This window comes from Tachyglossus aculeatus, chromosome 10 (genome assembly GCF_015852505.1).
Source record: "Tachyglossus aculeatus isolate mTacAcu1 chromosome 10, mTacAcu1.pri, whole genome shotgun sequence".
NCBI lineage: Eukaryota > Metazoa > Chordata > Mammalia > Monotremata > Tachyglossidae > Tachyglossus > Tachyglossus aculeatus.
The window spans coordinates 17,746,002-17,757,792 of record NC_052075.1 but is presented as its reverse complement, the minus strand read 5'-3'; the positions used below and the strand labels follow the sequence as shown (position 1 = coordinate 17,757,792).

The 11,791-nt window shown below is 46.6% G+C and overlaps 1 protein-coding gene across 4 annotated transcripts in view; it reads left to right on the top strand.

Moving 5' to 3' along the window:
• Positions 1–224: 224 nt before the first annotated feature.
• The window catches only part of PDS5A (PDS5 cohesin associated factor A), a 98,082-nt gene continuing 86,515 nt past the window's right edge, over positions 225–11,791 (top strand). For all 4 annotated transcript variants that reach the window (XM_038753310.1, XM_038753311.1, XM_038753309.1 and 1 more), the window contains exon 1: positions 225–454. In XM_038753310.1, the coding sequence (XP_038609238.1) occupies positions 314–454 (141 nt within the window). In that variant the 5' untranslated portion in view covers positions 225–313. The remainder of the gene's footprint in view (positions 455–11,791) is intronic.

The window sequence follows — 11,791 nt, the reverse complement described above, 5'->3', positions numbered from 1 at the left end:
GCGGTTAGTACAGTGCTTTGCGCACAGTAAGCGCTCAGTAAATACAATTGAACGACGGCCGGACAGGCGAGAACGAGATTAGCAGTGGCAGAGGAGCGGAGGGTGCGGGCTGGGCTGGACAAGGACAGAAGGGAGGTGAGGGAGGAGAGGAAGGGGGGATGGAGAGTTTTTGCTCGATTATCTGATTTATTGTATTTTTTTTTCCCCCACCCGCGAGGAGAAAAGCAGCGGCGGCGAGCACAGGGTCCCCAGGCCGGCTGAGGTTTCGTGTTCGGTCCGGCAGGGGGCGGTAGCGGGCCGCGCCCCCGCCGCCATGGACTTCCCCAAGCCCGGAGCCCAGCCTGGAGGAGGAGGAGGAGGAGCAGGCCCCGGCGACGGCAAGATCGCCTACCCGCCCGGGGTCAAGGAGATCACCGACAAGATCACCAACGACGAGGTGGTCAAACGGCTCAAGGTACCGGACCGCTTCCTCCTACTAATAATCAGGATGATGCGATAATCATCATAATGACGATGTTGGCATTTGTTAAGCGCCTACTGTCGTAATAATAATAATAATAATGGCATTTATTAAGCGCTTACTATGTGCAAAACACTGTTCTAAGCGCTGGGGGTATACAAGGTGATCAGGTTGTCCCATGTGGGGCTCGCAGTCTTCATCCCCATTTTACAGATGAGGGAAGGAGGTACAGAGAAGTGAAGTGACTTGCCCAAAGTCACACAGCTGACAAGTGGCGGAGCCGGGATTTGAACCCATGATCTCTGACGCCAAAGCCTGTGCTCTTTTCCACTGAGCCACGCTGCTTCTCATGTCATGATGATAGCATAATAATAATGGCATTTGTTAAGCGCTCACTACGTGCCAAACACTGTTCTAAGTGCTGGAGGATATCCAAGGTGATCAGGTTGTCCCCCATGGGGCTCCCGGTCTTCATCCCCATTTGGCAGATGAGGGAACTGAGGCCCAGAGAAGTTGTCGACTTGTACTTCCCAAGCGCTTAGTAATAATTATAATAATAATAATGGCAGTTATTAAGCGCTTACTATGTGCCAAGCACTGTTCTAAGCACTGGGGGAGATACAAGGTGATCAGGTTGTCCCCTGTGGGGCTCCCAGTCTTCATCCGCATTTTACAAATGAGGGAACTGAGGCCCAGAGAAGTGAAGTGACTTGCCCAAGGTCACACAGCTGACAAGAGGCGGAGCTTGGATTCGAACCCATGACCTCTGACTCCCAAGCCCGGGCTCTTTCCACTGAGTCACGCTGCTTCCCCGGGATTTGTACTTCCCAAGCGCTTAGCACACAGTAAGCGCCCCCTCATCTAGACGGTGAGCCCATTGTTGGGGAGGGCCTGTCTCTGTTGCCAGATTGTACTTTCCAAGCGTTTAAGACAGTGCTCCGCAGTCAGTCAATCAGTCGTATTTATTGAGCGCCTACTGTGTGCAGAGCACTGTACTAAGCGCTTGGGAAGCCCAAGTTGGCAACATATAGAGACAGTCCCTACCCAACAGTGGGCTTACAGTCTAGAAGGCACACAGTAAGTGCCCCCGCTTTCTAGACTGTGAGCCCGTTGTTGGGTAGGGCCTGTCTCTGTTGCCAAATTGTACTTTCCGACGCTTAGGACAGTGCTCCGCACACAGTAAGCACCCCTCCTTTCTAGACTGTGAGCCCGTAACCGGTTAGGGACCGTGTCTATTCGTTACCAATTTGGACTTGCCAAGTGCTTAGGACAGTGCTGTGCACACAGTAAGCGCCGCCCCCTTCTAGACTGCGAGCCCGTTGTTGGGCAGGGACCGTCTCTCTGTGTTGCCGATTTGTACTTCCCTAGCGCTCAGTATAGTGCCCATGACCTCTGGCACCCAAGGCCATGCTCTTCCCCCGGAGCCACGCTGCTTGGGACGGGATTGTGCTAAGCGCTTGGGAAGGGTTTTAGGCCCAATCCTACCCATGGGAAAGAAATCCGGATTTTTTTCCGCACATGCGGGCCTCCCCGTGCCGGCCCGGCCCCGGGTTTTGCGGGAGGGAACGGGCCGACCCCAAGAGGTGATGTTTTAGCCGCTGCTAAAGGGAGAGAACCGGGAGCCCTCCCTGGGTTTTTAAACGACACCGGTCAGCGGAAGGGGAAAAAAGCCAGCCCCGTTAAGTGTTTCAGACGGTTAAGGTCACCGTTGCCTCCTTGGTTTGCTCTTCAGCGCTTAGAACAGTGCTTTCTACATAGTAAGCGCTTAATAAACGCCGTTATTATTATTATTACTTAAGACTCGAAATCCAAAGCGTCCGATGCCCCTGGGCAGTTTCAGGACTGAACTGTGTTTCTCTGGGAAGGTAGCCGAGTCCATTCATTCATTCAGTCGTATATATTATGTTGCCAACTTGTACTTCCCAAGCGCTTAGTGCAGTGCTCTGCACACAGTAAGTGCTCAATAAATACGATTGATTGATTGATTGATATATAGAGTGCTTACTGTGTGCTGAGCACTTGGAAAGTACAATTTGGCAACGGAGACAGACCCTACCCAATAACGGGCTCAAAGCCAGGCCATCGAACGTGCCTTATATCGATCCGTAGTGATTCGGCAAGTACTGGCGCTTTGGCCAGAGGCCGGTTTTAAATGTAAAATTGCCCGTGGGCATTTTGCGGGGTACCGCTCCCCTCACCCAGCGGGAGGACGTCCAGCCGGGCAGGGAGTGTGAGTGGCACCGTGCGATCCTCCAGCACGGCAGGCAGTTCCTCCGTGCGGGTCCTCCATCCCCAAGACTTTGTGAGTAGGCCAGATGCCGGCCGACGGAAAACGGAAACCCCATCATCAACCTCCTCCTCATCGTAGCAGTGGCCGAGTCGGGGTTTAAGATTTGGGAGAGAACTGTGCGTTTTGGAAAGGTGAACCTCATGAGTCTCAAAGCTCCCCTTGGCAGGTCTCATTTGTTGGCTAATTTTGGCGGGGTGGATCCATCTTGAACCTGTAAGTCCCAAGTGCCCCAAACGAGGGACTTGACTGACTTGGAGGAAGAGGAGTATGGAAGCAAGTGCTCACACTGAAGGATCTGTACATCACCATGTCCAAAATTGCGATGAGAGGTTGGGGCTGAAAAAATGCTGGCGGTGATAGGAGGGAAGGATAAGACCCGGGCAGAAGAAAATACTGTTGGGAAAACCTACACAGGAAGAAGGGTTTCAGAAGGGGCGGAAGATGGGGAGAGGTCGATTTGAAGCGAGAAGGAATTGGCGGGAGGAAGGACAGGAGTCGTGGGTCACAAGTGGGAAGGAGGGTTGAGAATGAGGCACAGTGAGCTTGGAAGGAAGGGAGCTGGGGTACAGTGTGAGAAGAGAGTGAGTAGGTAAGAGGGAGAGGGTTGGGAATTTCTGTCTGCTGCAAAGATGAGTGGGTAACCATTGGAGGTTTTCTGAAGAATAGTGTTGTGTTGTACTCTGCCAAGCACTTAGTTCAGTGCTCAGCACACAGTAAGTGCGGTGTAAATACGATTGATTGAATGGGGAGATGGGTGCAGAATGAAATTTTAGAAACACCCGAGCAGGAGAGGCCAGTTTGACCTGGAGAGGGAAAGGCTGGAGGTGGGGAGAAGGAAGAGGAGACCCATTTCACTTAAGGCCGAGCTCCAATAGTGCGGCAATGCCCTGGTCCCTTGGCTCAAGCAGGAGACTGGTCTGGGCCTTTGTGGAGCCCCAGCTCAGTCCCTTCAGATTTGCACCGATCCACTCCGGACCTACTAGATGAAACTGTATTTTGATCCTTTTTCAAGCTATTCTGCCTTCCTCAAACCCACGATGGACATTTCGACTGTGAATTGATACAGTCTCCACGTGAATTGTTGATGTGTTCTCCTGGCACAAAAGCCCCGAGCTAGCAAATTGCACCTCGTACGGTATACTCTGTGTAAACATTTTCTTTTGTTTTCAATCTGTCAACCTCAAACTTCAGTGGGAGCCCCCGGGCTTGATGGGGGTAGGATTTGGGGAACAACAGCGGTGTCTTGGCTCTGCTCGCCCCTGTATGATTTCAGAAACCTTCAGATATGTCTTTTATCTCAGCCTGGTGTTTTCAGGCTGAAGTCTTAATCTCCTCAACTGCTACATTCTGCAAGTCATCTAGGTCTGCTCTTCTCTGAAACTCCTCCAACTCTCTAATCCTTTCTAAGGTGTATGTTTGCGGCAACTAGAACGGCACCCGGAATTGTGGGCGTGGGCAGTCCGTCGGTCAGTCATATTCATTGAGTGTTTACTGTGTACAGAGCACTGTACTAAGCGCTTGGGACAGTACAGTGTAAGAGCGACATGTTCCCTGCTTACAGTCTAGAGGGTTTTTTTATGCAGTGGCAAATTGTGCCTTTGTTTTTCCATCCTTCTGCTGGTGGCCAATATTTTGTTCCCCTTTTGCACTCTTGCCACCCATTGACTCAAAAGCCCCTTCCTCCTCCCTGGAACTCCTACCCCCCACCACCCCTTGGTACTCAACAAATACCATTATTACTGTAGAAAGGTTAATCAGTGACTGAGGAGGCTAGTACCATAATCTGACCATGACATGGTAAGAGTTTGGTGTCTTTCCCGAGGTGCAACTGATAATCCATCACCAAAGCCAAAGTTTAGATCATTTTTTTCTTACGCAAAGTGGATGTCAGTATGTGTATGGAAGAAAAAAACGATCTAAACATCCACTTCCTCCCATTCAAGCTCATTTGTCGCCTTCCTGCCCACTCAAATTAACTTTAAAATATTTTTTGCCTCCCAGAAGAACGTGGAGAGTTCACTGAGTACTCTGTGATCTCTTAAACTGACTCTATGGTGCAGATGCTTGTGAGAGTTCATTTGCCCGATGTAATTTTGCACTGCTTAGAACAGGGTCAGGGATGGTGGAGGATAATGAAGAAGTCTTGCTCCTGGCATTCTTGGGGGGTAAAACATTTCAAATGGCCAAGTGAGAGCCAGAATGATGTAGCCTCCCAGCTAAATTCACATTTAAATATAAACAAAAAGATGGGCTGCAAATGGCCACGGGGAGACAGAAGCTGGCTAGTTGGCTCAGTCACAGCTTTAGAGAAAAGAGCCTGAGTGAGGGTCTGACTGAGCAGGTTCCCCCTTCCCACCCACCCCAAAAAAATTTAAAAAAATTTTACGCCTTCCTCCCCCCCTAAAAAGGGGGGTGGGCTTGAATGCCATAATTTGCAGAGAATTGTTTTGGGTATTTGGTAGAACATATCACCGAGAAGCTGTTCTAGACTGTGAGCCCACTGTTGGGTAGGGACCGTCTCTATATGTTGCCAACTTTTACATCCCAAGCTCTTAGTACAGTGCTCTGCACACAGTAAGCGCTCAATAAATACAATTGATTGATTGATTGATTGTGGCCTGGGAGTCAGAGGACCAGGGTTCTCATCTTTGGTCCCCACTTACCTGCCGTGTGACCCTGGGGACAAGTCTCTGAACTTGGTGCTTCAGTTTCTTCATCTGTAAAATGGGGATGCGTTACCTGTTCTCCCACCTATTTAGACTCTGAGGCCCATGCCGGGCAGGGACTGTTCCAGCCTAATTGTCTGGAATTGATTCCAGCGTTCAGTGCAGAGCTTGGCACATAGTAAGTGCTTAACAAATGCCATTGCTGCTGATGAGATGATTATTATTATACTTAATCAATCAAAGGTATTTATAGACTGTGAGCCCACTGTTGGGTAGGGACCGTCTCTATATGTTGCCAACTTGTACTTCCCAAGCACTTAGTACAGTGCTCTGCACACAGTAAGCGCTCAATAAATACGATTGATTGAGTGCTTCTTGTGTGCTGAGCACTATACTGAGTGCTCGGGAGAGTAGAGTTCAATTGAGGTGATGGGTACAATCCTTGCCCACAAAGAGTTTACAGTCTAGTCAGGGAGACAAACATTAAAAAAATTACAGATTCATTCATTCAATCGTATTTATTGAGCGCTTACTGTGTGCAGAGCACTGTACTAAGTGCTTGGGAAGTACAAGTTGGTGGACATAGATGGGGATGGATGCCCCTTCTCAGCCCCCTCAGCTCTGAGGCGATAGGGGAAAGTGACGGAGAAGAATGATACAAGTACAAAGTGCCTAAGGGGTACAGATCTAAGTGCATAGGTGCTGCAGGGGGAAGGTGATTTAGGATGGGGGAATGAGGGATTAGTAAAGGAAGGCTTCTTGGAGAATCTTCCCACTTATTTGCATATTTTTTCCACCCCAAAACAGGGGAGGAGGTATTCAGTGGGATCTAGTGGAATTGAGTCGAGCAAAAAAGGAAGCAGGAGAATAAAGAGAAGGAAAAAAGAGGAGAGAAGGAAGAAAAAAAGCTAAATAGGCCTCATGGTATTACATCTTTTACTTTTTTATGGTATTTAAGTGCTCACTATGTGCCAGGCACTGTACTAAGCACTGGGGTAGATACAAGAGAGGTTAGACACACTCCATGTCCCACAGAGGGTTCACAAGTCAATCCCCATTTTACAGATGAGGAAACGGAAGCCCAGAGAAGTTGAGTGATTTGCCCAAGGTGACACAGCGGACGAGTGGTGGAGCCAGGATTAGAACCCAGGTCCTTCTGAGTACCAGGCCCCTGCTCTTCTTTTGCATTCTCAAATTCTGCGTATATTAGGGAGTCAGTGCCTTCTCCTTCTCCTCTTCCTATTCTGTAGTCCCCCTATCTCCCCAGCACCTCCAACCCATCTCTTCTTCCTAACCCAGCACATGCTACTCTCACTGTTTACAAAAATAATACTTTATTAATGCCTCAAAAAATCAGAGTGGGGCGGGAGTATGAAATAGAGGCAATTATGTGAGCAAATGCATTGATAAAATAAAAAGTCATGGTTTCTGTCCTCAAGGAGATGACATTCCAATCTATTCTAAGTCCTTAGTGGAAAATCTAGAGCTTGCCGTGTTCCTTTTCCAGTTGAGGTTTGTGTAATAAACCCCTTTGGCACTAGATCCCAGTGTACAAAGAAGCCCATGTTGAACTTTTCACAGTCCTCAGAAAATGTGTAAACTGGAGAGTCTGCATTTTTGTGCAGTTTTAGGTTTGGAATTTCAAACTTCAAGGTACATGCCTATTTGTTCCATCTAGTTGCAAAAAGTAATCCCTGCTTGGGGACACTTAAGCCAAGCTATGGACAGTGTTATCTACGTGAAAATAGCAAGGGTGGACGCATACGTAAATGCAGGAAAACAAGTCTCAAGCTTTTTTCATATCACTATTGACAGGAAGTATTAAATTCTCCATATAGTTTCAAGACTCTGGAAATACATCCGGTTTTTATGCTCTTAACAGATCGTGTCTCCAGATTTTCTTTGCTAGAATGTCACCGCAAGTTTTCATGGATTTAGAGCCTACAAATCTGAACCCCACCTCAGTATTCTTCCCAGTCATGGTAGCCTGGAGAACTTTCCAGTATTTGTTTTTCACTTGAACTCTGTTCAGTTGATGAGTCACAGACATTCTTAATTCTCAAGATTGCAAAAGCTAGCTCATTTAGGACCAGAGGAAAAGGTCTGAAGTTGTTATAAACCTCTCTTATTTTTAGCGAAGAACATGGAAAACAGCAAAGCATGGTTTGGGGGCCTTCATCTTCAGTTGTGAAACAAGGTTAGGTTAGTTGAGACCTGAGAAATCTGGATTCCTAAGAAATTATTGCCCAACGACCTGCTCTCACACGTGGTGAATAGCTGAAGCAAGATGAGAAGGTGGAATAAAAGATCCCTGATATTTAATTTATAATCTCAAAATAAGCTGCAAGGTGTGAGGCCTTTCCCTTCCTTCCCTGCCTAAGGGGAGAGGAGGCTATTGTGTTTACTCACATGATGTTTCCACCGCATAATTTCCCCACTCCCCCATACACACCGAGTTTTGAGGACAGGAAATATATTTTTTTAAGGCAGTGATGGTGGCACATGAAGGAGTGGGAAGAAAGGTAGGGTCAGGATGCTTTGGATACAGGCTTCAGCTGTGAAGCTTGCTTTTTTTTAAAATGTGTCATGCTGTGTGAAGGCAGAAGGGAAGAGAGATGAATACCACAGTGAATGAGTGTCTATCGAATGCAGCATTTGGGAGAGTGCTACAGGAGTTATTGCTCTCTTACCTTTCACTTCCTTCTTCCCTCCTTTCCTCTCAATCGATTTTATTCTTTTACTTCTGTCCCCCTTATTGCTAAACTTGCTTCCCCTCGTTTGTTTTGGGGTGGCAAAAATACGCAAACAAGTGGGGCAAATATGCCAGTAAATACAGTTGTTGGTTGCTCCTGGCAGCAAGTCTAGAAAATATTGGATTGCTGTGTAAATACCCTTGAATGGTTTTTGGAAGAAAGTGTATTACGTGGCAGTTGGAAGTTTAGTCATAAATCATTTCAAAAGTTCAGAACGAGTGAAGCCATGGTTTTAGTGAATCTTTTCTTGATATTGCCTCATAGAATTGTATTAGCACCTCTCCTCTCTGCAATTCCTAATATAGGGGAATCTGTTGAGAATAGGTTTCAAGATACTTTCATGGACAATTAGTTTAGATTCCTCAGGTGTTGGGTTTTGTTTGGCTGCTAAACTCACTCATTTTTGTAATACTGTTGTATTTCTTATTTTAACCCAAAGGTAAGGTTATTCTATCACTCTAAAATTTCTGATGTTTTTTCACTGTTTTGTTTTTATTTTATTTCTAGGGCAGTGTATTAGGAATGTGAAAAGAAAGTCCTTACTCCAACTTTAGGGTCTAGCTCTATGAATTTGTCTCTGTAAATCCGGTTGTGTTGATGATAATAATAATAATGGTATTTATTGGCACTGTTTACTAAGCACCATGCTTAGCAGATGATTAGGTAAGACCCAGTGGGGCTGACAGTAGATGAGGTAGGAAGGGCGTTTTACAGATGAGTAAACTGATTCCTAGAGAGGTTGATGTGACTTGCTTCTTGGTGGTTCTTGACTCCTAATAATAATAACGGTGTGTGCTAAGTGCTTACTAAGTGTCAGGCATTGTACTAAGTGCTGGGGGTAGATCCAAGATAATCAGGTCGGAGACAGTCCCACGAGGGACTCACCGCCAAAGGAAGGAGAACAGGTATTGAGTCCCCCCCCATTCCACAGATGAGGAAACTGAGGGTCAGAGCACTTGTCCGAGATCACGCAGCAAGAACCCAGGCCTGCGCTCTCTTCATAGGCCACAAATCAGCCCTATTCTCTTTCCACTAAATCCCATTTAAATTAATGTTAATGTCGTCCAAAATGGCAGTAGATCATCTCTTCTATTCATTTCCTTTAGAAGACCTCACCCTGTTGAAAACACATCGTTATTGATAATTGACATACATTTGCGTTTTCATTTCCATGCCATAATTCTATAAAAATCTTAGAATTAGTTGAGTCAGTTTTGAGGGGGAAAATGGGGGAAAAAATCGACCTTATATGCCCAGTGTCTGCACTAATTCTAAGAGGCGCAAGGTGCAAGATATTTGGGAGCGGCTGGAGGCTGGTGCAGAGCGGCTGGACTCCGTTCTTTCCCTCACACTGCGGGGACTGTAGTGCCCGGGTTTTTAGAGGGGTGGGCATGGTAAAGAATCAGGACCCCTTCTTGCCTGCCCTCTGACTCCTCCTTTGAACGCTTGTTCTGTAGGTTCTCGGGGCGAACGCAACATTTCAGGAGTGTCCAGTACAGTCGTCTTGTACTGGTTCTGATGCCGCCTCCCCAGCACCCAACAGAGCAAACGAAGGGAGACCGTGAACAGAGGGAAAATGCATTGGTATTGTGATGGGAAGTCAGGCGATTTGATTCTGCTTCACCGTATAACCACGCTGTTTGTAATTCAGTTTGCGTATTCTCAGCTCCAGTTCAAGCAGGAAATGATAACAGAGTCCATTACTATACTCATTCATTCAATCGTATTTAGTGAGCACTTACTGTGTGCAAAGCACTGTACTAAGCGCTTGGGAAGTCCAAGTTGGCAATATATAGAGACGGTCCCTACCCAACAGTGGGCCCACAGTCTAGTAAGTGCTTAACAGACACCATTGTTACTATTATTCTTCGCTGGGCCTCAGTCCCCTCACCTGTAAAACGGGGATGAAGACTGTGAGCCCCACGTGGGACAACTTTCACACTCCTTCCACTTTCAATCGTATTTATTGAGCACTTACTGTGTGCACAGCACTGTACTAAGCTCTTGGGAAGTACAAGTTGGCAACATATAGAGACGGTCCCTACCCAGCAGTGGGCTCACAGTCTAGAAAGGGGAGACAGACAACAAAACAAAACATATTAACAAAATAAAATAGAATAAATATGTACAAGATAAATAAATAAATAGAGTAATAAATACATACAAACATATATACAGGTGCTATGGGGAGGGGAAGGAGGTAAGGCGGGGGGGGCGGGGGGGAGGAAGGGGAAAGGAAGTACTCAGGACTTAACATCTCCCCAGTCAGCAGTGCAAAAACGCCCGGTGACTAATGCCAAAATTTTACATACTCTTTCAAAATGGGCTTTGCATCTTGAGCTACTTCCTTGTGCCGTGAAAAGTATGTGTGCGTTTGTTTCACTTTCACTAGCCCAGCAGCAGGGTGAAGAAACATGCGCGATGAGCATTTTGGTGAAATCTGTCAGTAATAAATTTGTTCCTTCTTGGGATTGGGGTAGAGTCGTTCCTGGATCGGTTTGCCTGAGCTGGGGATACAAAATGTTTGTTTTATCCCAAGCACCACTTCAAACAGTGCCTTGCAGACGATAAGTGCTCGAGGAGTAATGATTGGGACAAATGTTTTGCAGAGTTTTGAGGGAGTAAGGGAAGAAACTAGGGTGAGGAGAAGAGAGAGGGAGGTAAGGAGGAACCTTTTTTTTTTTTTTCCAAAATGGTATTTGTTAAGCGTTTACTGTGTGCCAGACACCATACTAAGTGTTGGGATAGATACAAGCGTTTAGAACAATGCTTGGCATATAGTAAGCGCTTAACAAATACCATCATTATTATACAACCTAATCAGATTAGACACAGTCCGTGTCCCACTTGGGGCTCCCAGTCTTAATTCCCATTATATAGGTGAGGTAATTGAGACATAGAGAAGTGAAGTGACTTTCCCAAGGTCACACCACAGACCAGGGGCGAAAGCTGGAATTGGAACCCAGGCCCGTTCTCTGTCCACGCTGCTTCTGTACCTTGACTGTCTTCTGTCTTAATCGATTCCTTTGGGCAGGTCCTGGGTCCTGAAGGCTTCTCTGGGATTGAGATTCATCTGTCAATCAATCAATCAATCATATTTATTGAGCGCTTACTGCGGGCAGAGCACTGTACTAAGGGCTTGGGAAGTACAAGTTGGCAACACATAGAGACAGTCCCTACCCAACAGTGGGCTCACAGTCTAGAAGGGGGAGACAGAGAACAAAACAAAACGTATTAACAAAATAAAATAAATAGAATAGCTATGTACAAGTAAAAAAAAAATAGAGTAATAAATACGTACAAACATATATACATATATACAGGTGCTGTGGGGTAGGGAAGGAGGTAAGGCGGGGGGTGGAGAGGAAGGAGGGGGCTCAGTCTGAGAAGGGGCATTCACTCCATCAGCATTATCATTTATTCACTCAGTGGTACCTATTAAGCCCTTACCGAATACACAACACTGTACTGAGTGCGTGGGAGAGTACAGGAAATGTAAAAGACAAGATTCCTGCGGCCCCCCCTCCCCCCCCCCCCCAGCCTAGGAAGCTTAGAGTCCAATGGAAGAATATAATTCAGTAATATTTCTACTTTCCCAAGTGTTTAGTACAGTGTTCTGTAC